The sequence below is a fragment of the Aethalodelphis obliquidens genome, unplaced genomic scaffold (assembly GCF_003676395.1).
Source record: "Aethalodelphis obliquidens isolate GAN/ISIS:26980383/991018 unplaced genomic scaffold, ASM367639v1 scaffold7, whole genome shotgun sequence".
NCBI lineage: Eukaryota > Metazoa > Chordata > Mammalia > Artiodactyla > Delphinidae > Aethalodelphis > Aethalodelphis obliquidens.
In genome coordinates, this window is record NW_020837951.1 from 1,888,722 (window position 1) to 1,915,395 (window position 26,674).

A 26,674-nucleotide genomic window follows, 5' to 3' on the forward strand; every position below is an offset into this window, starting at 1 on the left:
CTCAACGGTTGGGACGTTGTTCACACGCTCAGTGTGCACTCCAGCCCCAGGCAGAGAGGATCATCCTGAGCTTTTCCACGAGTCCCCTGGTGGCCAGGAGAGGATGACTGCCCCACCCCTTCTCCCTGACGGCCCTTCCCAGTTCCAGTGTATCTCAATGCATACCCAAAGGGGACGAAGCCGGGTTGGAGAAGACGCCCCAGTTTCTAGAAGCCCCTGAAGTTGGATGCCGGCTTGGGGGGCCCTGCAGGCTCTGGGCTCTGCTGATCTACTCCTTGGGTTCCAGGAGTTGACGTCCTCATCATCCCCAGAGACCTCGGCCTCCAGCAGCACCTTGCCTTCAGCTCCACACACGCTTGGCAGCCTCGGGCACATGAGGGCTGTGTCTCAGGGTCTGCGACCTCAGCCCCTCACTGCTCTCCACCCAGCAGGTGAGTGACTCCACATCATCCGTGTCATCCTGGACCCAGAACGGCCACAATTACAAAAGTGTCCTGCTGAGTCCCCTTGGCCCCTCACTCAGACCTCTCTGGTCCAGACATCACCCGAGTGGCTTTGACACAAGGCCATCTCTGGGCCCTCCAGGCAGCAGGCCCCTCCCTGAGAGGAGTAAGATGACGACACAGCCTCCACTGTGTGCGGGAGGAAAGAGAGGCTGCCTCTTCCTCCCTGGTCGGTTCTTTGGGATCTATGCTATCCTGGGGTGTCCAACATGTCCAGCAAGATCCCTCCAAATCTAGGATTTGACAGGCTGAGGCTCTGATAAGACAGCCTGTATCTTGTCCCCCTCAACCTGCAGTGAGCACGAACTCCTTGCCCCACACTCAGAGCGCTGTGTGGTCTGGTCCAGACGCCCTCCCCCATGCACACCCCTTGCCCCCACCCCAGCCTCCCTCCCCCAGGACCCTTCCAAGCTCCTCCCCGCCAATCACCCCCCATCCACGCTGCCCACGTGGCTGCTGAGGAGCCGTTGGGCGCGCGTGCAGGCTGGGAGGCGGTTGACGCTCCTGCGCTGCCTGGCTGCGCAGGTTCCCCCGTGCGTGGCCCGCAGCAAGCAGGAGGCCCCGCCCGCCCCCTGCAGCAGTCAGCCCACATCGCCTCCCTCCCGCGGTGGAGGTGGGGAGGCCTGTTCACCTGTGAGCGCATCCCCTCACACCCCCCGGAGGGACAGTCAGTGCAGTGACCACTCTGAGCCTGTTAAGCAGTTCCTTGCCCAACCCCTTATGGGACAATTAGGAACCTGAGGCCAGGAGAGAAGCAGGGACTCACCCCAGCACAGGAGGTGGGCCCAGGGCAGAGGAAAAGGCAGGGTTGTTCCAGAACCCTGAAGAGCGTCTGGCTCTTCCCACAGCGCGGGGCTCCTGAGTCTGAGACGCCTGAGGCTGGGGAGCGGGTGTGCGAGCACAGGGTGGGTGACGGAGGGTGGGTCGTGCTGCCCTGCACTGTCCCTGATGCATCGCCGGCCTGGGCCTCCTCCTTTCTCCCCTGTGCCCAGAGCAGCTGGGCCAGCTCCCCTGGGCAGCACTGACTCCCAGGGTCTGGCTTCAGCCTTGCCTCCCTCTGACCTCCCACCATCCTCCTCCAGGGGCCTCTGCGTGTCCCCCCCCCCCACCCCTGTCTCTCCAGTTCACGCTGCTCTGCTTTCCCTCTGCTGCTCTGGGTGAGGCCCCCTCATCTTTCTGGCAGCCTCTCTGCTCCTCTCCGTGCCCCACTCTGCCCGACCCCGTTCTGCTGCATTAGCCAGAGTGATCTGCCCATCCTTCCAGAACCCGACATGAGCCCCTGTGTGGTCGGCTCCCCTCCAACCGGCCTCTGCAGCCTGGTCCCTCCCGCAGTGCCCTGCCCTCTGTGGTTCACCCAGTGGTTGGTGTTGTCCTGCACGTGCCACAGGTCCGTGCTCTACCCTCTGCCGGGACCACCCTTCTTTTCCTGCTCTTCGCAGCCGGCCGGTTCCTCCTCGGGTCACGTCTCCCTCGGCTCTCTCTCGGGTGGTGGAGGGCAGATGGGGGCGGGGCCGCGCTCACCTCCAAGGCCTCCTGTTGATGCTGGCCCTCCGCTGAGATACCTACCTGGGCCCCCCGACAGCCTGGGCTTCCTCCCAACTTGGCTGGGAGGTTCCAAGATCAGCCACCACTACTGAGCCTGTGCTCCGCAACAAGAGAGGCCGCGATAGTGAGAGGCCCGCGCGTCGCGATGAAGAGTGGCCCCTGCTTGCCACAACTAGAGAAAGCCCTCGCACAGAAGCGAAGACCCAACACAGCCAAAATTAATTAATTAAAAAAAAAAAACATGCCAGGGAATCCTAAAGACCCTCTAATTGATAATAAAGAGAACTTTAAAAAAAAAAACCCAAAAAAACAGAAGGCTCCTTTGTGCAATTTCACAAGAGTTTAAAAGTTAGATGGAAATGCAACAGGCCGAGAGTAGTCAAGATACTCTTGAGAAACCATGTGGGAGGACTTACCCAATCAGTTACGAAGATTTATTTATAAACTTAGAGTAACTAAGATGATGTGTTATTGCCATAAGGATAGACAGTCAGACCAATGGAACACAGACTAGAGAACCCCAAAATAAACCTAGGCACACAGGGACACTTGATACTACGTGACCGATGATATTGCAAATCAGTAGGGGAAAGAACTTTTCAATAAGGTTTCGAACATTTTCAATAAATGGTGCTCAGATAATGGTTATCCAGAGGAAGGAAAGTTACATTAAAACCACACAGGGCTTCCCTGGTGGCGCAGTGGTTGAGAGTCCGCCTGCCGATGCAGGGGACACGGGTTCGTGCCCTGGTCCGGGAAGATCCCACATGCCGCGGAGCGGCTGGGCCCGTGAGCCATGGCCGCTGAGCCTGCGCATCCGGAGCCTGTGCTCCGCAACGGGAGAGGCCACAGCAGTGAGAGGCCCGCGTACCGCAAAAAAAAAACAACCAAAAATATGTAATAGACACCCACAAATCAATAAGAAAAAGACAAACAATCTGAAACAACAAGCTACCAACACAAGCAAAGCAAACCTAGGAAGTGCTCTCAGGCCGGGCCTCTCCTGCTGTCTCACAATATGGTAAAACAGGGAACTCCCTGGCGGTCCAGTGGTTAGGACTCTGCGCTTTCACTGTCGAGAGCCCAGGTTCAATCCCTGGTCAGGGAACTAAGATCCCACAAGCTGGGCTGCACAGCTAAAAAAAAAAAAAAAAGAGTTCCTTAAATTTAAATGTGAACAGTTTTGAGAGTCCCTGGGCATCAGGCACTGAGGTGTGTACTTGGCCTCTGCCGTCAGGAGCTCACATCGTAATGGGCAAGGCCAATGGGTAATGTAGGCAGAATGGCAGACATAGCCAAAGAATACACTTAGTACTTTATGGAAATGCAGAGGGAAGAGCAATTCACTTCAACCGCAGGAAGAAGAGAGAACCAAAGACAGCTTCCTAACAGGTGACCTTGTAGAGACCTTGAAGGCTCAGTCACATTTAAAGAGAATGCAGGATTAGGAGGGAATGAAAACCCGGAGCTGGGTTTGTTTGATGAGTGATGGGAGACCCTCCAGAGGAGGAAACAAAGAGACGGCCTCATCCACGTCATCAAATCTTTGGCCAATCCCTTATCAAGACAGCAGAACCACTGACATGCGCTACAGCCTGGTAACGTGGGCTCTTGGGAAGTGTGTTCTCATCGGTTCCGAATCTCTGCGTGGTTCTTGGGCACAGCCACGTATCGAAGTTTCCTGAGTAAAGGTGGTCTCTGCAGCATCTGCTCGTCCCACAGGTACTCGGGGGACAGCACCTTGCTGGGCTTGTGGTACAGCAGGTACCTGTTCAGGTGGCTCTCATCGTGCCACACAGCCTCGATGCCGTTGGCCTGGTCGGCCATCATCGCCTGATGACAGGCCACGGTGAGCCGGTAAACCTCAGGGACCGACCCCCCAAAAAAGCCTCCCGCATAGTAAAAATCACCCTCATCTCTTGGAATGTAGGCCTGAGACAAGGGTCGGCGTTCATAGGTGAAGGACTGGCGATCACCTGCGTAGAAACCAGGATGGAGGGTCCCGAAGAGAGGTGCCAGGATCTCCACGCCCACGTGGTCGCTGAACTTCATGTCCACGTCCAAGCACACCAGGTAATGGACCTCGCGGAGGAAGCGCTGCTGGGAGAAGTTGCTGATCATCTCCATCCGGTGCATGGATATGTCCTGCCAGCGTTTGTAGTTTCGGACCTCGAGGACCACCACCTGCCTCCCTTCCTGGAGGGGGATCTGGGGCACAGCCGCCGGCTGGTCAGTGAAGACATAGTAGTTGACCTTGTGTCCCACCATGAAGTGCTTCTCGGCCGTCTCCAGGAAGAGCTTCAGGAAGACCACGTATCTAAAACCCCCAGGAAAGAGAGGGTGGGTGTTAACAGACTCACACAGCAGCAAAATAATAGACTTTTAGACAAAAACACTTTGTAAAACTTTAGCCATACCTTGAGGACATTATGCTAAGTGAAATAAGCCAACCACAAAAAGTCAAGTACTATATGATTTTACTTGTATGAGGTAATAGATTGGGGTAATGGAGCACACATGTATGAGCTGTGGTGCGGTTAAGCCCCTGGCACAACGGCTGGCACGTGGAAGTGGTGAACGTCAGCTGCCCATCTCTGAGAGGTTGACGCAGTGACCTCTGGAACAGATGACTCTCAGGTGTGTGGCTGCTATCTTGAGCAGCGGTCTGCCCAGTGATGCCCTGAAGATCCCACCAAGTTCACCTACGCCCAAAGTCACACGTGACTCCACACCCCAACCCACCCCGTGAGCTGAGCACCTTGTCCTGGAAAAGAGAGACACCGAGAGAGGAGTGCCCCCCTGCAGCTCGGGCCGGTTTCCTGGTTTACCCCGGGCAAGCATCCTTCACTTACTTTTTGATGGCAAACACGGTCAGCCCAATGGTGATGTTTCTGAACTGCGCATCCAAGATGGCAGAGTCAAAGGTTCCATCCCAGATGATGGGTGCAAACCAGGGAGTCATGACCAGCACATCCACTCTCCTGGGGAGATGAGTCACAGTGTGTGAGAGCAGGGCATGGGGATGTGGGCCACAGAGAAGGATTTGCCCAAAGTTGCACAGTCTGTGAGCCACAGAGCTAGGAGCAGACAGGACTCCAGACTCCCAACCCAGGGCTCTTGGCCCCATAAGCTCAGCACCCGAGACTCAACACTCCCATCCCTTCACTGCCCTAACTTAGAGTATCTCCTGAGTACCAGCCATGTGCTGGATCCCATAGGACCCTCCTTCTATGAGGCCTTCCAACTCTGTTTCCAGGAGGAGAAGAGTCTCAACTGAGGGCAAAGCTCTAAGCCCTCTCCCAGCACATGGGTACTTTGCCATAAGAAGAAATATATATTTGCCACTACCTCCCCTCCCCTTACCTGACACAGAGCTAGTAAGACCCTTGGGATTTCGGGGGTCGTAGGAGACGTCTTTTATTCTAATGAGGTGACTCTGGGTGGGCTCGTGGGTAGTTCAGGACGGGGACTGGTCACCAGAGAGACCAAGCCAGGATTAGAAACTTGGAACTTTCAGCCTCGTATCCCATCCTCCAGGGAAGGGAGAGTGGCTGGAGATCGAGTTAATACTCAATCATGCCGGCGTGATGAAGCCTCCATAAAAGTCCCTAAACTGTGGGGTCGGACGGCTTCCGGGTTGGTGAGCACACAGAGGTGCTGGGAGGGAGATGCTCCTGGGGAGGGCATGGGAGCCTCACCCCTTCCCCACTCCTGGCCCTATTTACCTTTTCATCTAACTGTCCCTGACCTGCACCCTTTATAACAAGCCAAGAATCTAGTAAGTAAACTGTTTTCTTGAGTTCTGGGAGCATTCTAGCAAATCATCAAACCCAAGGAGCGGGTGGTGAGAAATGATTTAGAGCCCGTCGGTCGGAAGCACGGGTGACAACCTGGCCTTGTAACGGGTGTGTGAAGTAGGGGCCCTGAGGCTGAGCCCTCCCGCTGTGGGGGTCTGTGCTAACTGCAGGGAGTGTCAGAACCACTTGGTGGGGAAAACCCACATGCTTGCTGTGAGTAGAGAAATCGCGAGTTCTCTTTCAGGGATGAAGAAGAGTTTCAAGGCCCCGCCCCTCTCAGGGGCCCTGTGTTCTCTACCCCTTCTCCATCTTCCAGCGGCACAGACGCCTCTCACCTCCCCCCCACTCTTATTTCCCAAGTGTTCATTCAGTCGTTCATCACACCACCAGGATCCACCAAAAACGCTCACCCCAACTTGTCCCTCCAGATCCGTGCTGGCCCTCAGAAACATATGTAACTAGAAATGGTCTAGGAGCTACAGAAAAGTAAAAGGAACCAGGTAAAATTACAGGTGATTTGATGCAATATATCCAAAATATTATCATTTCAATAAGTAACTGGTATTTTTATTGAAGTATAGTTCATTTACAAAGTTGTGTTAGTCTCAAGTGTACAGCAAAGTGATTCAGTTACATATGTATGTATTCTTTTTCAGGTTCTTTTCCCATATAGGTTATTACAAGATATTGAGTAGAGTTCCCTGTGCTATACACTGGGTCCTTGTTTACCTATTTTACGTATAGTAGTGTGTACATGTTAATCCCAAACTCCTAGTCCATTTTTCGAGTACTAAGTGTTTGAAGTCCACTGTGCACTTCACACCGACAGCACATCTCATTCTAGAGCAGTCCTGCTTCTAGTGTTCATGGCCACACGTGGTTGGCAGCTCTAGAAACTCAAGGAGGGGTGGGCGTAGGTTTCAGAAATTACAGCTAGCATTTTCAGCTCTCCTGGCAGGGATGTGGCATGACATGACAGAAACCACCCAGCTTGCGTCCCGATCTGCCCCTCACCAGCCGCAGGGCCTCAGGCAACTTCCTTCACTTCTCTGAGCCTCAGCTTCCCTGCTCATAAAATGAGGGCTGATCAAAGTGGTCTCTGGGAGACTTCCTGCCCCGAAGCTCTGGGGTCTAGTGCCTCAGAAAAGGGCCGCCGGCACTCTCTCTCTCTGGCAGTGGAAGCAGGAGGTACAGGCTAAGGAGGCTTGGATTTGGGGACAGGCGATTGCGTGTGGAGGTGAGTTTGGAACCACAGTTCCTCAGATATTTACACCCATGGAAAGACCTCAGGGATAACCCAGCCCAGACCCCTGCCATCCTTCCCCAAGAAGAAACAAAAGAAGGTTCTGTGCCTGGTATGGACCTCCACACAGCTCCTAATGACCAAGAATTAGAGGCATATTCCATCGCTCCTTCAACTTGTACCAAACCCATTAAAAACTAACCCAGCCTCCTATAGCACGGAAAGAAAGAAAAGGAAAAAGGTGAAAGAAAAGACTGAACCAGGGAGAGGAGCAAGTGAACAGAAAACAAGAGGTACGTGGTGGCAGGGAACCCACTGGCTGCAGCCGTGGCAGGAACTCGCCTACTTACGTGGGCTTGAGGAGCTGGGCCTTGGGGTAAAGCAACCTGCGGACAAGACGCACATGTGAGGAAATGCATCATAGATGCCCGTGGCTGCAAGGGTCTTCCTCCCGGTTCAGCGTGCCATACCTGCCAGGAGGTGGCACTCAGCCACAGGGACTTCCTTCCTCCCTTCCTTCCTTCACCCAGCTGTGCCTACCCGGCCCTGGGGAGGCCACGCACTTCCCCAGGGATAAACTGATGGGGCTGAGATACGAGGAGAGGAAAGGAGGATCTTCCCTAACTGTTCTATGATACTGCTGAGGTTAGAGACCCACCCATGTCTCTTTCTTCTCTCCTTGTGCACTGTAAGTCCTTCCTGTGGTCTAATTCATTACGACTAAGGTCTTCGTGTCCTGCTTTGTTCAGGGGTGGGAAGCCCAGGGCTGGCCCGCACCCACCCCGTCCACGCCGTCCCCCGTGACAAATCTCACAACTCAGGCTCTGTGGGGTGGGGGTGGGGGGAGGAGGGAGACACATGGTGACTTGCTTGGAACTAGGCACAGAAACAGCCCAAAGATGAGATCTCCGATACCTGGGTACTTCAGGTATCCTGCAGGTGTCCAGGTGACAGTCACCTTCACTGAGGGAGGAAAACAGAGTGCTTAGAGCTGGGGACAGGGTGCTGGGAGAAGCACTGCCGTGCCAGACCGGCCAGGACCCCCCGAGGGCCATCACGCCACAGCCCCTACTAAGGAAAGCTCCCCATGGCTGCAAAGTTTGGGCCGTGTGGCCAGGTGAGAGGGCCAGGGGCGGGAAGCAGGGCAAAGAAACCTCGGACACGCTGACTCTGTCTGGGAGTTTGGTGCTCAGCTCTGCCCAAAGGGATTCCACGCCCGATGGTGACAAAGCGGCCTGGGGAGAGCCCCGCTCTGGGACGAAGGACAGGAGCCGTGGCTGCCCAGGTTGGCCCTGGAATCCCAAAGGAAGCTCTGGCAATGCCCCCCTCACCCCTGGGAGCCCAGCTCCCACCCTACCTGGACTCCTTTTTCCCCAGCTGCATCTGCCGCAGAACCACTCTGTGTGTAACCTGGCTGCAGAGAGGAAAGGTTCTCAGTCATTCCTTCAAAAGTAGCATCTTGCTAAGAAAGTGCTCCCTCAAGAGGAGAGGGGGCTAACCAGGCAAAGGCTAGGTTCGCATCCACTTCCACCAGCCCTGCCCTCCCTGCCAGCCCCGCCCCTCCCCAGCCCCGCCCCCTATGCCAGCTCCCCCCTCTCCCCAGCCCCGCCCCCTCCAGAGCCGCTACCTCTCCCCCAGTCCCGCCTTCCCGCACCAATCCTGACCCCACCACCGAAGAAGCTTGGTGGCGCCTGTCCCCATCCTGAAGACCAAGCAAAGTTTCGCTCCTGGGCGAGGCTCAGGAATGCCAACGTTTGTGGGTGGAAGGAGGTGAAAGTTATTACCTAAATGGCAGACGCCCCTGTTGGCCCTGCAGGTGGTGGACCTCAGGGCTGCTGAGAGAGTAGTCCCGTCAGCTTAGCCCATTCATCCACCCTCTGTCCAGCAAGCATTTGCTGGGCCCCCAAGTGCTGAACAGATGAGGGAGCTGGACCGGATTTGGTTCTGAGGTCCTGCATCTCAGCCCTGCCCCTGTCAAGTGTTGTGACATGAGGCAAGGGGTATCTGCAAGATGGGAATTACAGTGTCATTCACGGCTTCTCTGGGATCATTGTTACAGGGGAAAAAACCTAGCCGGTCTCATTCCGTTAACGTAAGTAAGTTGTAAGTAGGTTAAGTCACGTAAGTCATAAATCCCCACCTGCCGTAGGGTCCCAGGGCTGTTACCATCCTCCTTACCTATAGAAGCCCAGAAGTACAGCACAAAGCAGGATCGAGCACAGCCAGACCTTGGCGCTCTTTCTGCAGAATTCTGTGGAGAAGAAGCCTAGGTCACTTGGGGCTAGTTTACCTGGTCCCCAAATCACCTTGTTGAGACCAGAATTGGGCACTGGCCAGGAACGGCCTCCTGTCGGCTCCAGCCGGAAGCCCTCTCCCTCTTTTGTGCTCACAGGGAAGGTGGGTGATAACCTCTCCTGGAAGCATAATCCCTTTGAGCCTCGCCCTGCAGCCCCTGGGCACCTGTCTGGGTGCCCCTGCTTGTTGGCAGGCCCCCAGGGGGCCAGGACCACTCGCACGCTCCAAAGGAGCGGCTGAGATGGACTGTGGCCATGAATGGACCAGCAGGGTGGGTGACGAGACACAGAAGGGCTGTGAGAGACAAAGCTCGCCGAGGGGATGCCAACCCCCATAAACACCCGAAGCCCTGATGCTGTAGGAGCTCACGCAGAGTTACACGCAGCAAAAACAGTAAGGCCTGGGAGACCACTGCAGGGATGCTACACTTCCAAGGAACACGCATGTTTGAAGGAAGCTGTATCATATGCGTTAGTAAAATCTTAGCTGAAGCCTGTGGGTTTAACAAGCTCCACCCTTGATAAAGAACCCCCCACCCCATAGCCACTGCACCGCTGGGTCTCGGAGGCCCAAGTCTGATGTCCCAGCAGCCAGAATCTCGTTGATCACAAATACGAGGGGCTCCCAAGTGTTGGACTAAGAAAACTATGTACATCTGGGTGCAGCCCAGAAACATTTACCAAAGAATTTCATTTGGTAAGGGTATATACCTAAGTTTCCTCTGACTGGGTATGAAAATGTGAAAACCCAGGGATGTATAAACTCAGGGGTGTATCCAAAAACATGTGCTTCTATCTATAATAGCCAAGATACGGAAGCAAACTAAATGTCCATCGACAGATGAATGGATAAAGAAGATGTGGTACTTATATACAATGGAGTATCACTCAGCCATAAAAGAATGAAATAATGCCATTTGCACCAACATGGATGGACCTGGAGATTATCATACCAAGTGAAGTAAGGCAAACAGAAAAAGACAAATATCACATGATATCACTTATATGTGGAATCTTAAAAAAATATATACAAATGAACAGAAATAGACACACAAACAGACATAGGGGAAAGGAGTGGGAGAGGGATAAATTAGGAGTTTGGGATTAACGTATATACACTACTATATATAAAATAGATTACTAACAAGGACTGACTGTATAGCACAGAGAACTATACTCAGTATTATATAATAACCTATAAGGGAAAAGAAAAAGAATATATATATGTATAACCAAATCACTTTGTTGTATACCTGAAACTAACACAACACTGTAAATCGACTATATGTCAATAAAAACATAAAAATTAAAAACAAAACAAAACAAAAACGTGCTTATACAAGTTTACAGTGAATTTGGTAACATTGTATCATTTTGTATAAACTCTATGTGTCCTATATTTTAAATGTTTAAGGGAATTTGATATGTCCAATTTGTGTTTGATTTAATAAATGGGCAAGATTAAGTGCATAAGAAGTTTTTGTCATACTTGAGAGTCTGTTCTGTCCCATCGTGTGTGTCTGAGAGAGAATTACATCAATTAAGCTTATAGTCATATTTTAAAACAAATTAAGCTGGGTGGAAATAATCCAGATAAAAGCAAATATTTAATGGAGGATTCCATTTCTATATAATTCTAGAAAATGCAAATTAATCTATAGTGCTAGAAAACAGAACAGTGGTTGCCTGAGGATGGAGGTGGGTAGGTAAGCGTGGCAGGGAGGGATTGCAAATGAGCACAGGACTCTTTGGGGGTAATAATAGCTATATTAATTTTTGTGACTGTGGCGATGGTCTTGCAGGTGTATACATATCAAAAGTTACTAAATTCTGCACTTTAAATAAATGTGCAGTTTATTATATGTCCACTTTACCCCTATAAAGCTGCTTTAAAAAAAAAGAAAGAAAAAGAAATGCATCCAGATTGGAGAGGAAAAAGCTGATCTGTCTTTGTCTCCATACTACATGTTCATCTATGTAGCAAATCTGATGGAATCTATAAAAAAGCTACTAGAACTAATAAGTGAGCTGGTGAGTTTAGCAAAACCACAGGATACAAGGTCAATATACAAAAATCAATTGTTATTTTCTATACTAACAACCAACAATCAGAAATGGAAATTAATAAAACAACCCATTCACAATAGTATACAAAATATGAAATACTTTGTCAGAAAAGTCTGACCAAAAAATGTGCAAAACATGGGCAGGGAAAACTACAAAACATTGCTGAGAGACACTAAGGAAGTCTTTTAAAATGGTGAGAACTACCGTGATCATGGATCAGGAGACTTAATATTGTTAAGACGTCAAACCTCCCCAAATTAACTTATAGATTCAATATATTAATAATTCCAATCAAAATCCCAGCAAGGTTTTTGGAGAAATTGACTAACTGAATTCTAAAATCCGTATGGAAATGCAAAGGACTTATAGCAGTTGAAATAACTTTGAAAAATATAAATAAATTCAAAGGACTACATAATTTTAAGTTCTATCTATTGGAAAGTTAGCATAATCAAGACCAGGTGAACTTCATTAAGATAAACCAATCAATGGAGCAGAATAGAGTCCAAGGGCTTCCCTGGTGGCGCAGTTGTTGAGAGTCCGCCTGCCGATGCAGGGGACACAGCTTCAAGCCCTGGCCCGGGAAGATCCCACATGCTGCAGAGCAGGTAAGCCTGTGCGCCACAACTACTGAGCCCACGTGCTACAACTACTGAAGCCCCCGCGCCTAGAGCCCGCGCTCCGCGACAAGAGATGCCACCACAATGAGAAGCTCGAGCACCGCAACGAAGAGTAGCCCCCGCTCGCCGCAGCTAGAGAAAGCCCGCGCAGCAATGAAATTCAATCTCACGATAGGAAGAGCAGTGCAAATAAGGGTTGTACAAGTCTCCGGTTTTCACCCATTGGGTGAGAAACGGGGTGTTGGCTGTGCCATGGCAATAAGGCACCTGCAGGAGCAGGTGAACAGGAAGAAATAACTGTGGTCAGGGCAGGGGTGCAGCAGAGAGTGACATCTGTACACTGCTCATATTCTTGTGACATCTCCACCTCCAGCTCCCCTCCCGGTTCTCATGAGCTTCCCTTTCCAGAAAATCTTGTAAAGGAAAGTCCTCTACACCCGAGCATTCCAAACCTTCTTCCGTCCTTTACACTCACTAGCCAGCCTTTCACCCTGACTGCCTCACTGAAACTTCCCTCGACAAAGGCTCCAGTGATCTCGGCAGCCTCAATCCAGTGTTCCCTTCCTTGTCTGAATTAACCCGTCAGCCACAGTGGAACTCTGCTCTCTTTGGTCTATTTCCCAGGCCACACCTGCCCAGCTGGCCTTTGCTCTTTCTCTTCCTGTAGCACAAATGTTGGAGACTCCAGGGGCAGTCCTGGGCTCCCTCCTGTACCCACACTCACCACCCAGGGGTTCCTACCTTGTACCAGAGCATTAAATATCATATTTACACTGCTGACCATCCAGTCATTTCTGCAGCCTTCACCCCTCTGTGGACATGTGGACTAGGAAACTGGACCATTCATGGCCATCCCCACTGAAGGCACATCAACATTATCATGGCCAAACAGGACTGTAGGTCCCCAAGGGGGACCAAGGGGGGCACTCCTCCTGTCTCATGATAGGGCGTCACCATGCATCAAAAGCTCTAAGGCTGGGAATTCCCTGGTGGTCCAGTGGTTAAGACTTGGTGTTCTCACTGGTGGGGCCTGGGTTCGATCCCTGTTTGGGGAACTAAGATCCTGCAAGCAGTGAGGCATGGCCAAAAAAAAAAAAAAAAAGGTCTCCAAGGCGTCTTTAATACTTCCTTTCCCTCCCACCCTGAATCCAATTCACTATCACACCGTGTCAGCTCCACCTTCAAAATGTATCCCTGGTGCATGTCGTGTGGAAAAAGCTACAGCACTTCTTCAAAAAACTAAGCATAGAATTCCCATATGATCCAGCAATTCCGCTCACGGGTGTATAACCAAAAGAGGTAAAAGCAGAGACTCAAAGAGATATTTGGACACCCGTGTTCACAGCAGTATTTATTCACAAGAGCCAAAAACACAATGTCCATCGATGGTTGGTGGATAAAGAAAATGTGTGGCATCCACACAACGGGATAGGAGTCAGCCTTGGACTTCCCTGGTGGCACAGTGGTTAAGAATCCGCCTGCCAATGCAGGGGACACGGGTTGGAGCCCTGGTCTGGAAAGATCCCACACGCTGCGGAGCAACTAAGCCCGTGCACCACAACTACCAAGCCTGTACTCTAGAGCACTCGAGCCACAACTACTGAGCCCATGCGCCACAACTACTGAAGCCCACATGCCTAGACCCTCTGCTCTGCAACAAGAGAAGCCACCCAATGAGAAGCCCAAAGAGTAGCCCCTGCTCGCCGCAACTAGAGAAAAGCCCGCACGCAGCAACAAAGACTAACGCAGCCAAAAATAAATAAATAAATAGCTAGCTAGCTAGATAAAGGAGTCAGCCTTAAAAAGGCTTGTCCTGAGCTGCAACACGGATGGACTTCAAGGACATCATGCCAGGTGAAGTAAGCCAGTCACAAAAGGACAAATCCTGTAGAATTCCGCTTGTCTGAGGGACCTAGAATAGTCAAGTCCTCAGGGACAGAAAGTAGATGGTGGGGAGTCAGGGGCTGGAGCGGCGGTGGAGGGGAGTTCAGGTTTCCATCTGGGGAGTTGAAAGAGTTCTGGAGATGGATGGTGGTGATGGTGTACTTAATGCCACTGAAATGTACACTTAAAAATGGCTTAAATGATAAGTTTCTTGTTATATATTTTACCACAATAATTCTTAAAAAAAAAAAAAAAGTGGGCAGACAAATGGGTTGGGCTTGCATGCTCATCTGCCGCCCCTGACGGGGTTCAGCGGCCTGAGCTAGCTGATGGAAGAATGGGCAGAAGTCGGCTCCTGTCCAGCAAAGCCGATTCCTGACCTCGGGGACCCCCTTTGTCTGCGTATTGGCATGCTGGACGGCTGGTGTTCGTAGCCCGCCTTCCCCGATCTACCCTGCCGGGTGCTGAGAGCTGGGCTATCATGGGCCAGCTCGACCATTTCTCTGCTTGTAAGTTTCCCCCAACATCCTGCGTGGTGTCCGCCTTGCCCAGTGGCACCGGGGACGTGTGTCCTGACACTTCTCCTGCCCCCTCTCTAGACGGTGTCTGGTACACAGTAGAAGCTCAATGCACAGATGTGGATGGAATCTTCTCCGCCCACACCTTGTGCAGCACAGCTGCTCGGTAGTTCAGGGCTGGGGACTGGTCTGGGTTTTGGCGCTTCCCAGCTGACTTTCTGAGCCCCCCACTCCTCACTCATTTCTGAAACAGAGCGAGCTGGCCTCCCAGCTGACTTTCTGAGCCCCCCACTCCTCACTCATCTCTGAAACAGAGCGGGCTGGCCCAGGTGAACCTGAAGTTCACAGTTTCTGTTGCAGAGTGCGAGGAGCTCTCCTCTGCTCCCGGACAAATGCAGGGCGTGTGGCTCTGGCCCAGGAAGTGAGCCCAGGAAGGGAGGGAGCAGCGAGGTGTGCTGGATGGACCAGACAGAGGAGGGGGAGTTAGGATGCTGGACGAGACCGTGGAAAACACCTGCTCTCCGAGGATCCAGAGAGACTGGAAACTGGACCGCCAGGCCCCAGGGGTGGTCTGGGTGACACCCGGGCAGGATGTCGAAAATGGTGCCAGGGAGGGCCATGGGATCTGGCTGGCTCTGGGCACTGGTAGCCCTTCCTACCACCCACCACCCTCACAAGGGCCTCTCTGCTTTGGTCATGAAGAGTACACTCTGAGAACACACGGCTTTAGGGAACGAGTACAAACATGAACCAGGAATACTGGTGCATGCCAGTCTGTTTGGGAACACGATTTCTTCCGGGAGCCCTGCCCGAGGCCCAGCCCCACCCAGGTCAGTCTGGCCGCTTCCCATCAGTGAAAGAGAATTTTTGCGTTAAATGTCACAAAAAGAGGTGGCCGTGTCCTCTGTTCTTCTCCTCCAGGGAGATGTGCACTCCTCCACGCACCCAGGGGCTCCCATTAGCAGGCGGGGGCCTGGGTCCTGCCCGCGCTGAGCCCTGACGCCCTGAAGGACGGCAGAAGTCCCATCCCCCTCCGCTGCCTCCTCGCAGGTGCTGGCATGCGCCCCCCACCCCAGCCGGTCCCTGTCCTTGGAGCCAGGAAGGAACAGAAGGAGTGAGGAACCGTGTTGGCGTTTGTGGCCTCCCAGGACCCTCCCAGCTTCTCACCAGGGCCACCTCCTCCTGCTTGGGGTGCTGGGCGGATGAGGCACAGGAGCCTTCCTAGGTGTCTGGAAAGCCCAGAGCCCCCCGGTCCCTCCCCTACCCTTCTCCACTGGTCCAGTAAAGAGAGACTCCGGGGGCCGGTCGGGGGTTGGGTGGGTTCTAACAAGTAAGACCTGAGTGGTTGCCAGGCAGAGCCTCCAGCCCTCAACCCCGGAGGCACAGACCACCCTCTGGGGAGCTTAGTGCTGCTCTGCCCCTTCCTCGTCCTCCCTCTCTTGTCCCCTCCCCTCTGCCTTTCGACCCGCAGCCTCACAAGGTGACGCTGGGTCAGATCAGGGCTGGGTTCATGACGTCCAGGACCCAGCCTGGACGTAGGGAGGCTCTTGTCCCCTTGGCCCTTTCCTCCTTCCCTCCCTGCCTCTCTCTCCATCAACACCTCCACCTCCCCACAACCCCTGCCAGGTGCCCTGGGTTCCTACCTCCCACACAGGCACTGGCTGTGTCCAAGCTCCTGGGAGGAACTTGGACCAGGCAGTCTTTACAGCAGGAGGAAATCCTTCACTGACTGCCTTCTCTCTTCTCTGGGGCCCAGACAAGTAGAGGAAAGAGAAGGCCGGGGAGAGGGGGCAGGCAGAGGTGCTCCTACCTGCAGGAGAGCCGGGCAGGAGCTTGGCATGTCAAATCAGGACAGCTCCACCGAGGGTCTGCCTTCCACCCTCCTCCACCCTGGCCACGTCCCATCCATCCTACTTCCCTGGAAGCCAGCAGCGTCCCTACCCAAGACCACCCCCAACACATGCAAGCGCAGCTCCCCAGACCTTCTCTGCTCCCGCTGTCCTCGCCAAGGCTGGCTCTGGACCTCTGGCTCTAGTGCAGCTGGGAAAGCTGGGCCAGACTGTCAGATGCCTAGAGCGGGGCCCACAGCTCCATTCCTGGAGCCCTTGGCCTTCCCCACTCACCTCTGGGGTCCATGGCTCCTGGGACCGACCGCAGGCCAGAAGCCTGGAGGCAGATATGGGGGGTGGCAGGCAGAGGTCAGCCCACCAGAAGCTACACACAGCTCAGAGCTCAGGCTCAGAGCCAGGTTAACCGGAGAAGTAAAGTCCAGCTCCTTCCCCAGGGCCAACGCCACCTGTCCATTCTTTCGGGGAGGAGTCAGGTGTCAGGGAGGAGCCTCAGCAGATTTCCTGTTTGTCCAAATCTACCCAGCGCTGCCAGCCAGGTGAGTTCCACTACAAAAGCCAGACTTGTCGGCTGGATGCCCAAAGCCAGCTGCCCCCAACAGCCCCGGGGGCAGCATCTCGCCCCCACCTCAGATCACAGAGAGGCCCAGTTGGTGGCTTCCCTTGCTCTCAGGGCCAAGCCCTGCCCCTTGCTCTGCTCCTCAAGCCCAGAGGTGTGTGTGTGTGTGTGTGTGTGTGTGTGTGTGTGTGTGTGTGCGGGGATTTGACCCCTGCTCACCTCTCCAGCTAAGCTCGTCCTCGCTCCACACCCCACCTCTCCTAGGCCATCTCTCCATCCTGGGGACTGCTTTTCTCACAACACCTGGCATATCACCTGCCCAACGGCCAAATAGCCCAGAGGTCCTGGACACTCTCTGGGTCTCATCATTTTCTCTGGCGGAACGTTCCTGGTCCCGGAGAATTCCAACACACAGGGATAAAGAGGAGTGTCAATGAAATTCTCAGTAGAGGCTCTGCTCCTGGGAGGTTGTCACCTGTGTCTTTAGGGGAGGCCCATCTGGGGTGTGGGAACATCAGGCCCGTGGACCCCATCCGAGAATTCAACATGGCACAGCTCAGGGGGAGGAGGCAGCCCACTCTCTGCCCCTCTCCCCCCAGCCCATGCTTCCTGTGCAGGTTCCCCACTGGCAGAGGGACAGGGATGAGGGGCCCAGGCTGGACGAGAAGAAGCCAGAGGCTCCGACCAGTGGCTCACGCCGTCATCCTGCAACCTGGATGCTCTCTTCTCCTCTCCAGCCGACAACCCTGGGTGCCAGCCACTGGGGATGGAAGAAGGGGTCCTACCACGAAGCATCCCAAGGGCATGTCCTAGCCTGTGCCAAGCTGGGAGTGGGGGGAGCAGAGCTGGGTCCACAGAGGCCCCTTGTCAGGGTCACATGGCAGCAGGAGAAGATGAATGAACTGTTACTCAGCCATAAAAAAAAAAACCAAAATAATGCCATTTGCAGCAACATGGATGGACCTAGAGATGGTCATACTAAGTGAAGTAAGTCAGGCAGAGAAAGACAAACATCATATGATCTGGCTTGTATGTGGAATCTAAAAAAATGATACAGGGGCTTCCCTGGTGGCACAGTGGTTGAGAGTTCACCTGCCGATGCAGGGGACACGGGTTCGTGCCCCGGTCCGGGAAGATCCCACATGCCGTGGAGCGGCTGGGTCTGTGAGCCACGGCCGCCGAGCCTGCGCGTCCGGAGCCTGTGCTCCGCAACGGGAGAGGCCACAACAGTGAGAGGCCCGCGTACCGCAAAAAGAAAGAAAAACAAAAAACAAACTGATACAAATGAACTTATTTACAAAACAGAAATAGACTCACAGACATAGAAAACAAATGTATGGTTACCAAAGGGGAAAGGGTGGCAGAGGGAAAAATGAGGAGTTTGAGATTAACATATAGACACTACTATATATAAAATAGATAAATAACAAGTTTCTACTGTATAGCACAGGGAAATATACTCAATATCTTGTAATAACCTATAATGGAAAAGAATCTAAAATACATATATAGGTATGTATATGTATAACCGAATCCTTGCTGTACACCTGAATTAACGCAACATTGTAAATCAACTATATTTCAATAAAAATTGTTTAAGAAGCTGAGTGAGAAATCAACGGTCACCCCTATCTCACACCATATACAAAAAAATTAACTCCATTTTGAGTTAATTTTTGTTAACCTAAATATAAGAGCTTAAACCATAAAACTCAGGGGAGGGACTTCCCTGGTGATGCAGTGGTTAAGAATCTGCCTGTCAGTGCAGGGGACACGGGTTTGAGCCCTGGTGCGGGAAGATCCCACATGCCGCGGAGCAAATAAGCCCATGCGCCACAACTACTGAGCCTGCGCTCTAGACCCCGCGAGCCACAGCTACTGAAGCCCACGTGCCTAGAGCCCGTGCTCCGCAACAAGAGAAGCCACCGCAATGAGAAGCCTGCGCACCGCAACGAAGAGTAGCCCCCCCTCGCTGCAACTAGAGAAAGCCCGTGCACAGCAGTGAAGACCCAATGCAGCCAAAGATAATAAATTAATTAATTAATTAATTAAATAAAGCTCAGGGGAAACATAGAGGTTTTTTGACCTGGACTCTTAGATATGACTGCAAAAGCATACGCAACAAAAGGAAAAAAGGTAAGTTGGGCTTCATCTGAATTTTAAACTTTTGTGCATCAGAGGACACTGTCAAGAGAGTAAAAAGACCACCTACAGAATGGGGGAAAATATTTGTAAATCACATATCTAATAAGAGTCCAGCGTCCAGGGCTTCCCTGGTGGCGCAGTGTTTGGGGGTCCGCCTGCCGATGCAGGGGACGGGGGTTCGTGCCCTGGTCTGGAAGGGTCCCATGTGCCATGGAGCAGCTGGACCCGTGGGCCATGGTCACTGGGCCTACTCATCCTGGGCCTGTGCTCCACGGTGGGAGAGGCCACAGCAGTGAGAGGCCCCCGTACCGCAAAAAAAAAAAAAAAAGAGTCCAGCGTCCAGAATATATAAAGAAGTCCCAGAACTCAACAAACAACACCCAATTTCAAAATGGACATTTCTTCAAAAAAATATATACACACATAGCCAATAAGCACATGAAAATACGCTCAACCCCACTAGCCATCGAGGATATACATACACATCAAAGCCACAGTGAGATAACACTTCACACCCACTGAAATTGCTATAATCCAAAAAATGGAAAATAACCAGTGTTGTGAGTATGTGGAAAAACTGGAACCCTCATACTTTGTTGGTGGGAATGTAAAATGGTGCATTTGCTGTGGAAAACAGTGTGACAGTTCCCCAAAAATGTAAACATAGAATTACCATATGACCCAGCAATTCCACTCCTAGGTATAGACCCAAAGGAATTGAAAACAGATACAAAAACAAGTACACGTATGCAGATGTTTATAGCAGCACTGTTCACAATAGCCAAAAGGTAGAAATAGCCCCAGTGTCCATCAACAGATGAGTGGATGGACACAATGTGGTCTATCCATACAACGGAGTGTTATTCAGCCATAAAAACGAATGAAGTACTGATACATGCCGCATCGCGGATGAATCTCAAAAACAATGTGATCAGTGAAAGAAATGAGACACGAAGGCCACTGTGACATAATTCCACTTATATGAAGTATCGAGAACGGGGAAATCTGTAGAGATGAACACAGATCGGTGGTTGCGGCGGCGCTGGGGTGGGGTGGGGGGAGGGGGCAGGAGGGGGAGGAGGGAATGGGGAGTAACTGCTTACTGGGTACTGCACCTTTCTAGGGGGAGATGAAAATGTTCTGAAGCAAAATTCAGATGATGGCTGCATAACATTTTGAGTGGACTAGATGCTGCTGAATTGGATGCTTCAAAATGGTTGACTTTGCGTTACGTGAATTTCCTCTTAATATGTTTTAAAAATCAGCTGTGTTGTATTTTCTACCACTGGCTCAGGATGAACAAGTAAAGGATATTTTCTTGTCGAGCAACCATGTCTCCCAGTTCCTGAGGTTGGGTTCTTCTTGCCAGGGGAAGCTTGGGCTTTGATGGGTCTGGGGATGAGACAGAGGGAGGGTCTCCAGCGCACGCCAAGCCTGGGGTGGCCGGCCATCTGCTGGGGGCACCTGCATGAGTACCTGTGGGGCTGGACACTGAGATCGAGGCCTGGGGAACAGAGCGGGGACCCCCGGAGGCCCGGCCTGAGGTCAGGGACAAGGACCACCACGTGGCACTATGTGGCTGAAGGAACAATGGCCACCATGTGACCAGGAGAGGAAAGAATGGAGCACACTCATGGTAACGCCTCAAACTGGCCCCTAGGTTCCAGATGCTAGGCACACTGGTGGGGCAGAGCCTGATCCAACGTTAATTAAGGAAGAATATATATGACGTTGCCCAAGCCCAGCTGGCAAGGAGTCCATCCAGCTAGGTTACGACCATGTTACAGCTCTAGTTCTTTCCTCAAACTTTCTTCCGCCACTGCCTTACCAAAGGGGAAAAGAGGGTACCCCTCCGGTCTTCCCTGCCTCTGCCCCCAGCCTGCAGGGCCCCTGCCCCAGCGGCTCTGTGGCTGTGCTCCCCGATGTCCTGGCCATACCCTTGCCCGGTGCTGTTCTAGTCAGTCCAGTCTTCCCCAGCCCGTGTTCCGCCCACCCTTATCTCCTGATTTATCAGACATTTGCCAATGTGACAGAGGACTTTGAGCCCTGGCTCACGCTTGATCCCAGACACGCAGGACCATTCCCTCCTCAGCTGAGTAACAAGCGTTCGCCCCTCCCCGCCCCCCTCAGCCAACCAGCACCTGCGCCGCCAGGTCACTTTAGGAGGGAGAGCCCTTTGAACACACATGGTCCTCAGACAGAGTCGCCCGGCAAGACCCTCCCACCCCGCCGACCTTCCCTCCCCTGCGGCTGCGAGGCCCACCAAAGCAAACTCCCTGTGGCCCCCAGAACGCCTTCATCTCTCTCCCACCACCGCATCTGCCTCCATGCCCCTCACCTCCAGCTGGTTTTCCAGGCACCACTCCCCTGGGGGTCTTCCTGCCACCCCTGGCCTGCGTGCACTGGGCACTGCCCCACGGAGGCCCGGACCACACCGCTCAACGGTGCTTCGCGTCCCCTATAGAATGCGAGGCCCGCGGGCGGGGATGAGGTATTCTGCCATCGTGTCCCCAACAAACCTGTTGCATAAAGGTTCGTTTACTCAGTGGCTCTGGCTGGGGGCCTGTGCGTGGCAGGCCCCGTTGGAGGCATCGGGGAGACCCGGTGAAGAACGGAGGACAAGGTCCCCCTCCTGCCCTCTGTCCCCAGCACTGCAGCCGCCATCTAGCTCGGTGTCCTTGATCCCCCCCCCCCCCCCCCCATTAGCTGGCTGCCCCTCCCCAGATGTCCACATTCTCTGTCCCCACCCTGAGAAACAGCCAGCCGGACGGGTCACGTGGCTTCAGCACCAGCGCAGGCGTCCATCCTCAAGGGAGCCTCAAGGCCTGGTCACAGCCCCGCCCCTGTCCCGGCTCTTCCTCCCCGTTCCGTCATCTGTGTCACTCCTTTGGCGCCCAGGATGAGTCCCTTTCCTGGTGCACCCCGGGCTCTCCTCGACTCCCCGCTGTGCCCGCTCCACAAGCCGCCTGGAGCCTCCCCTCCCGCCGGTGACTCCAGGCCTCCTCTCCTGCTGCCCTCCCTCTTGCCTGCGTGGCCAAGCTCCCGGACAGCCCGTATGCCTGCAGTCCCCCCCTGCACCCAGTTATCTGTTTGATTTTTTTAAAATAAGGGAAGTGCTTGTAGCAGGTTCACAACGTTAATAAGAAGGAATCGATTCTGCTCCAAACCTTCTTGATCCCCAAGTCCCACCCCTAGAGACCACTTCCATGTTGTTCCTGATTTTTCTAGAACTTGCATCCCTATTTTAATAACTTGCACCTATATCGTTCTTTATGCATCTATTTATGGGTGTTTTTTCTTTCTTCCAGTTTTTCAGAGATATAATTGACATACAGCACTGTACACGTTTAAGGTGTACAGCATAATGATTTGACTTACATACATCATGAAGTAATTATCACAATGAGTCTGGTGAACAGCTGTCATCTCATAGAGACACAAAATTAAAGAAGTAGAAAAAATATTTTCCTTGTGAGGAGAACTGTTAGGATTTACTCTTAACAACTTTTCAGATATAACATACAGCTGTGTTAATTATATTTATCGTGTTGTACATTACATCCCTAGTATTTATTTATCTTATAACTGGAAGTTTGTACCTTTTGACCACCTTCATCCAGTTCTCCCTTCCCCCACCCCCTGCCTCTGGTAACCTCACATCTAATCTCTTTTTCTATGAGCTTGTTTGTTTTTGAAGTATAATTAACCTCCAACACTGTTAGTTCCTGTTAAGCAACATAGTGATTTGGTATTTCTATATATTTCAAAACGATCACCACAATAAGTTTAGTTACAGTGTGTCACCATACAAAGACATTCCATAGCTATTTACTACATTCCTCCCATATCTATACATACATGTATGATTATTTGAAGTTGCTGATCTCTTAAGTTCAAATGCATTTTTACAACAGCCCTGCATTTAAAAAACAATAATAAATTTTATTTATTTATTTATTTATGTGCAGGCTTCTCTTGTTGCCGAGCACGGGCTCTAGGCGTAGCCCTGCCTTTTTACTATACCCACCCCCCAGCATTTGGTTTTTGACTTTATATTTTACATCTTTTTGTTTTGTGTATCCCTCAACTACTTACTTTGGATATAGATGATTTTACTACTTCCTACTAGCTTTGTATATGGTTGCTTTACTACCTTTAATGTATGTTTGCCTTTACCAATGAGCTCTAGTTGTGGCCCCTTCTTCGCTTAGAGAAGTTCCTTTAACACTTTTTGTTTTTAACATCCTCATTGGAGTATGATTGCTTAACAACTGTGTGTTACTTTCTGCTTGTAAAGCTGGTTGGGTGGTGCTAAACTCTTTTAGCTTCTGTTTGTCTGTAAAGCTTTTGATCTCTCCATGAAATCTGAACGAAAGCCTTGCCAAGCAGAGTATTCTTGGCTGTAGGTTTTTCCCTTTCATCGCTTTAAATATATCCTGCCACTCCCTTCCTGCCTGCAGAGTTTCTGCTGAAAAGTCAGCTGTTAGCCTAATGGGAGTTACCTTGTAGGTAACTTGTTGCTTTTCCGTTGCTGCTTTGAATATTCTCTTTAAGTTTTGCCATTTTAATTACAGTGTGTCTTGGTGTGACCCTCTTTGGGTTGATCCCATCTGAGACCCTCTGTGCTTCCTGGACCTGGATGCCTGTTTCCTTTCCCAGGTGAGGGAAATTTTCAGCTATTATGTCTTCAAATATGTTCTCAGCCCCTTTCTCCCGTCTTCTTCTGGGACCCCCTATAAAATCATGGCTTTTTTTCTGTGTCCCTTGGCGTGTTTTTAGGAGTGCTTATTCTTTTCATATGCTACTTCTAATTTTATTTAATTTCTGTGATGATTTCTTTTTTCCCACTCTTTGAGTTTAACCTTCAGTTTTTCTGCTTTGTGTTTTGTTTTACCAAGGAGATTGCTTCATTTTTTAAAATTAATTCATGGAGAAATATTTGAAAACAATTTCATCTGTTCTATGGCATAAGTTTTTTGGCGTGGGTTCTTCATCTGCCATGAGTTTCACCTGTTCTTTTCCCCTTTTTAACCTTGTAGTATCATTACATAGGTCCTATGCTAATTCCCATTTTGAAACTCATCCATAAATAAGGTATTTCCTGGCATAGATATTTGCGCAAGTGTCATTGTGGGAAGGAACGAGAATCATAATCAAGGGTAACAAGGGTTTTCCTAATGTGTAAATTCCTCCAGCCTTTACATCCCTGAGTCATAGAGGAAAGGAAGCTGTAGGATTGCTCCCAGTGCAATCTCTCTCTAATCCCAGTCCCCAACACACAGTCCTGCAAATATACCTTATCTTTGTGCGTCTTCACCCAGCATCCCACCCTCTGCTTCTCGGAAGCAAACCTCCACACAGGCTCCAACTACCGTATCACCCATCACATCCTCATTGCTAGAGCAGGATTTTGTGTTTGCACCTTGGAGAAGGGGACTCACCAATGTTTCCAGAGACCTGGAGCCAAGTACATCCCCTCCTCACTTCATTTTGCTCCCCTGATCCATCTCTACTATTTCTCACACCCTGTCCACCTATTTATGGTCCAGGATACTAAATGCCTCTTTAGATACCTCTAAGAATTTGTTTTCTGGGTTTTTTTTCCCCCCTATTTGCCTTTGGTATTTTCTGAAAGGAGAACAGAGGAAATGCCAACTTTAGAATGACATCTTCAAGTTGGATGTGCCCTAATGTCTTCTCAATAAATCCCCTTCTGCTGAAACCAACAGAGTTGATTGCAGCTAAGAGCTCTGATTGGTACAGAAATTTGTACCAAGAGTCGTGGCAGGCAACATTTGCTCAGGAGGCTCTGGGGCTCTTACGAATACCCTGGCCCTCTCTTTCCAGGCACTGGGTAGAATTGCATTTCGGTGCCTGCCGGAAGTGAGGGGCAGCCATGTGACTTGTTTTGGGCAGTGAAATGAGACCAGAAGTGACACGTGACACTTCCAGAGAAAAGAATTCAGTTTCAATGATCCACCTGTTTTTTCAACTAATAAACTTTACTTTTCTGTTTTTTTTTTTTTTTTTTTTGCGGTACGCGGGCCTCTCACTGTTGTGGCCTCTCCCGTTGCGGAGCACAGGCTCAGCGGCCATGGCTCGCGGGCCCAGCCACTCCGCAGCATGTGGGATCTTCCCGGACCGGGGCACGAACCTGTGTCCCCTGCATTGGCAGGCGGACTCTCAACCACTGCGCCACCAGGGAAGCCCTAAACTTTACTTTTTTAAGAGCAGTTTCAGGTTCATAGAAAAAACTGAGTGGAAAGTACAAAGAGTTCCCATAGAACCTCTTGACTCCACACACAAAACCTCGCCCACTACTGGCATCCTGAACCATAGAATATGATCAATGAACCGACACTGACACATCATTATCACCCAAAGCCCACAGTTTACATCAGGACTCACTCTTGGTGCTGTAACTTCTATGGGCTTTGACAAATGTATAATGACACGTATCCACCATTACAGTATCATACAGAATTGTTTCACTGCCCTAAACATCCTCTGTGCTCTGCCTGTTCATCCCTCCATCTCCCCTTAACCCCTGGCAACCACTGATCTTTCTACTGCCTGCATAGTTTTGCCTTTTCCGTTATGTCGTGAATAGTTGGAATCATTCAGTCTGTGGCCTTTTCAGACTGGCTTCTTTCACTTACTATTATGTACTTAGGGTTCCCCCCTGTCTTTTTTTTAACTTGATGGCTCACTTCCTTTCAGTGCTGAACAATATTCCACTGTGTGAATGAACCAACAGCTATTTATCCATTCGCCTACTGAAGGTCATCTTAGTTGCTAAGTTCTGGCAATTATAAATAAAGCTGTTATAAACATCCCTGTGTAGGATTTTGTATGGATATAAATTTCCACTTCATTTGGGTGAATACTAAGGAGTATGATTGCTGGGTCATATGGTAAGAGTCTGTTTTGTTTTGTAAAAAGCTGCCACACTGTCTTCCAAAGTGGCTGCACCGTGTGCGTTCCCACCGGCGATGAGTGAGAGTTCCCGTTGCTCCACAGCCTCACGGCATTTGGTGTTGTCAGCGTTCTGCATTTTGGTCATTCTAATAGGTGTGTTAGTGATGCCTAGTTGTTGTTTTTAATTTGCATTTCCCTAATGACATATGATGTTGAGCATCTTTTCATATGCTTATTTGCCATCTGAATGTCTTCTCTGGTGAGCTGTCTGTTACGTCTTTTGCCCATTTTGAATCAGGTTGTTCATTTTGTGGTTGCTGAGTTTTAAGAGGGTTTTGTTTTGTTTTGTTTTGTTGTGTATTCTGGATAACCGTCCTTTATCAGATGTATCTTTTGCAAATATTTTCTCCCAGTCTATGGCTTCCACAGAGCAGAAATTTTTAATGAAGTCTAGCTTATCAATTACTTCTTTCATGTATCATGCCTTTGATGTTGTACCTAAAAAGTCATCACCAGGGCTTCCCTGGTGGCGCAGTGGTTGAGAGTCCGCCTGCCGATGCAGGGGACACAGGTTCGTGCCCCGGTCCGGGAAGATCCCACATGCCGCTGAGCGGCTGGGCCCGTGAGCCATGGCCGCTGAGCCTGCGTGTCCGGAGCCTGTGCTCCACACGGGAGAGGCCACAACAGTGAGAGGCCCGCGTACCGCAAAAAAAAAAAAAAAAAAAAAAGTCATC

General features: G+C 51.1%; 1 protein-coding gene across 2 annotated transcripts; it reads right to left on the reverse strand.

Moving 5' to 3' along the window:
• Nucleotides 1-3,340: 3,340 nt before the first annotated feature.
• LOC113619505 (histo-blood group ABO system transferase 1) lies at nt 3,341-21,645 on the reverse strand. Of its 2 annotated transcripts, none has more exons than XM_027104321.1 (7): nt 21,542-21,645; nt 9,267-9,339; nt 8,446-8,502; nt 8,004-8,051; nt 7,439-7,474; nt 4,901-5,029; nt 3,341-4,365 (listed from the first exon to the last, which is right to left on the reverse strand). In XM_027104321.1, exons 3-7 carry the CDS (start codon nt 8,469-8,471, stop codon nt 3,675-3,677), a joined length of 930 nt encoding a protein of 309 aa, XP_026960122.1. In that variant the 5' UTR covers nt 8,472-8,502; nt 9,267-9,339; nt 21,542-21,645; the 3' UTR covers nt 3,341-3,674. The 2 variants fall into 2 exon arrangements, with proteins under 2 accessions (XP_026960122.1, XP_026960120.1); XM_027104319.1 differs by lacking the exon at nt 21,542-21,645 and adding an exon at nt 16,595-16,755.
• Nucleotides 21,646-26,674: the final 5,029 nt, after the last annotated feature.